Source organism: Sinocyclocheilus anshuiensis, unplaced genomic scaffold, assembly GCF_001515605.1.
Source record: "Sinocyclocheilus anshuiensis isolate Anshui unplaced genomic scaffold, SAMN03320099.WGS_v1.1 scaffold948, whole genome shotgun sequence".
Lineage (NCBI taxonomy): Eukaryota > Metazoa > Chordata > Actinopteri > Cypriniformes > Cyprinidae > Sinocyclocheilus > Sinocyclocheilus anshuiensis.
In genome coordinates, this window is record NW_015549709.1 from 632,843 (window position 1) to 637,624 (window position 4,782).

General features: G+C 35.3%; 1 protein-coding gene across 1 annotated transcript in view; it reads left to right on the plus strand.

The window, feature by feature from the left end:
* LOC107660677 (rho guanine nucleotide exchange factor 17-like) overlaps positions 1-4,782 on the plus strand; it is a 30,507-nt gene that overhangs the window by 24,621 nt on the left and 1,104 nt on the right. Inside the window, exons 16-20 of the mRNA XM_016450065.1 lie at positions 1,319-1,405; positions 1,492-1,559; positions 1,645-1,793; positions 2,995-3,169; positions 3,748-4,017. Of these exons, the coding sequence (XP_016305551.1) occupies positions 1,319-1,405; positions 1,492-1,559; positions 1,645-1,793; positions 2,995-3,169; positions 3,748-4,017 (749 nt within the window). The remainder of the gene's footprint in view (positions 1-1,318; positions 1,406-1,491; positions 1,560-1,644; positions 1,794-2,994; positions 3,170-3,747; positions 4,018-4,782) is intronic.

The following is a 4,782-nucleotide window of genomic DNA, read 5'->3' on the forward strand; positions in this document are numbered from 1 at the left end:
ATTAAAATGCTTATTGTGTGTGTGTTTGTGTGTGTGTGTAAACATTTATCAAAAAATTAAGTAAAAATACTGAAAAATACATTTATATCAGTCAAAAATGAAAATTCGTTTTCATGACAGTTCTGACTGTTTGAATGAAAAATTAATGATCTGTTATATAATGTGATAATGTTTGTTAATGTACTTATTGGTAGTTATTATAAGTGTTCAAACTTGTGTTTAGACAGCATTTAAAGCCCATGGGCCTAATTAAAAAATGAACGATAGTAACACGCAATGATGTAATCACATTTTACTGTGCAAAACACCCCCCTGCTGCTCCTTCTGTTTGGGGTTTAATTCTCACCTCAGGTGACCCTGATCTGACTACAGTACACCCGTTTACCACGTTCCCACAGAGACTCTCATTATCTCAAGCTCAGACCTGCCCGTGTCCTCAGTGCATCCTGTCACTTTCCATGCAAACATTTACTCTCTCTCTCAGCATTTGCTCTTGCCTCACTGCCAGTTGAGAGTCAAAACAAACAAAACAAGTCAGATGTCTTGGAGAGCATTTGATTTGATGGCTGAATATATAATGCATTTTAATTTCTAATAATATTATTGCATTGTTATTTCGTAAATAGTTCTAGTTACAGTTAAAATCCTTTGTAATGCATACCTTTAAAATGCATTGAAATCAAGACATTACGCAGGTGTTGATCATGTGTCCGTATTGTGAGTAAGACGGAAGTATGAATGTCTTTTGGGCCAATTCATTTCTATTCAAGTCAATGTTAACAAACTGATTCTGAAATCCCAACCCAAATTAACAACACGTTTTATAATTCATTATATATAGAAAGATCAAGTAAAGTGTTACCAAATACACTACCGTTTAAGTGTTTGGGGTCGGTAATATTTTATATTCAGCAAGAATTCATAAAATTGATCATGAGTGACAGTAAAATCATAAATGTTTCTTGAGCAGCAAATCAGCACATTAGAATGATTTCTGAAGATCATGTGACACTGAAGACTGGAGTAATGATGCTGAAAATACAGCTGCGCATCACAGGAATAAATTACATTTTACAATATATTCAAATAGAAAACAGTTATTTTGAATTGTAATAATATTTCACTTTTTTTTATTGTATTATTAATCAAATAATTGCAGCCTTAGTGAGCATAAGAGACTTTCAAAAACATAAAAAACTGACCCCAGACTTTTGAACATTAGTGTAACTTAAGTTCGTGATTACCAGTAAACACACAAGAAAAAAATTATGTATTTCATAAGCATAATCATGTTGTAATAATAACTGTTCTATTTCAGTATTCATGTGTACCAGTCATCAGACAACATCAGAAACCGGAAGAACAGTATGAAGATGCAGCACTCTGCCTCTATCTTGTGTATCCTGTAAGCAGCTTCCGCCTCATTGATCTGTTACCATGGTAACTTATGCAACGTCGGCATGGAGGCTGAACGTCTTTTTTTATTCCCAGGTATCTTGACAACAAAGTGTTCGTGTCCCTGGCAAACGGGGAGGTGATTGTTTATCAGAGGGAAGCAGGTGAGCTCAGATCCATTCCAAATGATTCATTTACAACCAATAAAAGCGATTTTCACCAACTCTCTGTGCTTTTTCTGCACAACAGGAAGTTTCTGGGATCCTCAGAGCTCTCAAACGCTGTGTCTGGGCTCTCCAAGCGGACCCGTGACCAAAATGGTTCCTGTGGCGGGAAAACTGTGGTGTGGCTGTCAGAACCGAGTCCTCATCATCAACACCAGCACTTTAGCACAAGAGGTCAGACGCAAACTACATGCAGATGAAGTCTGGGGGAAAAAGACATTTTTGCTGAAAATACTTTACCTGATTTAGTGTTCTTGATCAAAAATGACCGGCTTTTTAAAAATTGCTTGTAAATCTCTCATTATGCTATAATTTTTAGCAAATCTTTGATTGAATTTTTTTGTCACCTTGTTTTATTTAAGTTAGCACAGGTTTGGATTCCTTTTTGGAACTGATTGATCATAAGATCCATTGATCTGAGTTTTGAGTGAAAAAAATCGTTATTTGTGGATAATTTTGACAATATTCACTCAAAAACTGAGATGCATAAGCTCTGATCAGTGAGGCCTATGATCAATCAATTCTAAAAATAAATACAAAACCTGTGCTAATTGGAAAAAAGTTCACAGAAAATTGAATCCAATATCTGGTAATAATATAGCATTTGAAAAATAGGTAATTTTTGTAGGTAATTTGTGATAATTGTGAAAATTATCAGCACTTATATGAGAAGTTGTTATACCCTTTGTGAGCAAAGTCAGTAAGTTTTAGTCCAATACGATAACATTTTTTTCAGAAAAAAGAAAATCAACTTTGGGTCAAAATTGACACAAGGGTTAAAAGATAATTAATATTCAGTAATATTATAGATTTACCTGCACTAACATCATCAGATAAGAATAACATTTTAACTAAATAATGACACTAACTTTGCAACATCCACACAGATATTGAAATTAATTGAATCAACATTCAATCTGAATTGAGCTGAATGATGTCACAACTGTATTTTATAGAGCTGCTTTACAGCTGAAATCAAATTTGTTTTATAATTGAATGACTTTGCAACAGTGACACACTTACTGAACTGAAATGAAGCAAAAATGTGTGCGAAATAATGACACTTGTCTTCTGTAGAGCTGCTTTAAAGCTTAAATTGAATTAGTTTCATGACTGATTAATTTTGCAACATTAAAACTGTTGTTTTCCTTTTTATTACTTTGAAGCTGCTTTGGAACAATCTGTATTGTATAAAATGTAAAATAAAAATAAATGTGACTTGACAATTGGCATCAGCAGATTAAAAGTTTAAAATATGACAATTATAACCAAACGATATATACACTTGTCATCACATTCACGAACAGCAATAGACATTCATGCACTTGAATCATTTTTGCAATTTTGACATGATGTGTTTTAATGTCGTCTTCAGCACTCACTCCAGGTGGGTCAGGACAGTGGGCGCTGCGTGACCAGTATGGTGAGCTATGGTAAAGGCGTGTGGATCGCTCTACAGGGCAGTGCTCAGGTGCGGCTTTATCACGCCTCCACCTACGAGAGCCTGACGGAGGTCGACGTGGCACCAGCCGTGCACAAGATGCTTGCAGGTACTGTTTAGTGTGCATTAATAACACAGTCCTGCATCTTGAAAAAAAGCCTGCTGATTAGCAAAACAGGCCTAGTATTATCTAATCTGATGACGCTGAATTCAAAACTATCACTATTTTGTGTAAAAACTTTCCATCACTTAGTTTTTACCCAAAAGTAGGAATGAAGATTTTATATGTATTATATATGTATCACTTTAATGCAGTTATCAAAATAACACAAAAATTCAAATGTCAAAAGTTTCATTTTAATGACAAAAGGAAGTATTACAAATATTTAATTTAATTTACAATATGCAAAGGTGTAGAAAAATGTTTTTAAAAAAACTGTAGCCATATTTAAATTTAAAAAAAAAAAATTTTTTTAACAACTAAAATAAAAACAGAAAATAGAAAAAGTTAAAATATTGATAAATACTATAATAGTATACAAATAATATTAACACTGATATATATATGCAAGTTAGTAGTTACACATTTCATTAAAAATGCTTGTTGTTTGAGCTATAAAAGTATATCAGTGGTACTAAAATAACACTGCTTTCATAAAATCCCTGTCTCATTTTTTTTTCTTTTAGGCTCTGATGCCATTATCCGGCAGCACAAAGCAGCGTGTTTGCGGATCACGGCTCTTCTGGCGTGTAAGGACCTGCTGTGGATCGGCACCAGTGCAGGGGTGGTCCTGACTCTGGCCATCCCACCAGTGTCCTCCACTGGGCTGGGCTCTCTGCGTGCTCCCCTCCTCCCCATGGGCTCCGCCCACGGACACACCGGACACGTCCGCTTCCTCACGTGCATTGAGTTGCCAGAGGGCTTTGATGTCAACTTCCCACCACCGTCCGAATCAGGTAAGTTTCTCACTGCCTATTGCAGTGTGGGTAATATTAACAGAGGATCTGGCAACCAAATTGTACATTAATGCATTATGGAAATACAGAAACCTGCAGACATTGATCTGTTCTGTGTGTTTTTATCTGTTATAAAGGTACAATAAGAGTATTAGGAGTTCATTGTGACTCTTCAGTGTCAATAATGTGTTGTCATTTTATCAGTTGTTTGTACAATTTTCATTTCTTTTATGTAGCAGTATATTTTAAAAACTGACCATGGATTTTTGTTTTTTTAAGTTTTGCTAATACTTTTTTTTTTTTTTTGCTTTACTTTTTTTTTTATGTGAGCTGAAATGTACTGTTGTTATTCTTTCTTTTGTTTAACTGTTGTTGTCATGTTATTACAGTAATTGTTTGGCAAGGATTTTATTTTTGTATAAAAGGATTTTTTTGTGTAAAAAAAAAAGTCTAGCTAATACACACATTTTATTTATTTATATTATTATTATTATTTTTATTTTATTTTATGTGAAGTTAAGTGAAGTGACATGTGGCCAAGTATGGTGACCCATACTTGGAATTAGTGCTCTGCATTTATCCCATCCAAAGTGCACACACACAGCAGTGAACACACACACACCGTGAACACACACCCGGAGCAGTGGGCAGCCATTTTTTGCTGCGGTGCCCGGGGAGCAGTTGGGGGTTCGGTGCCTTGCTCAGGGGCACCTCAGTCGTGGTATTGAAGGTGGGAGAGAGCGCTGTACATTCACTCCCCCCACC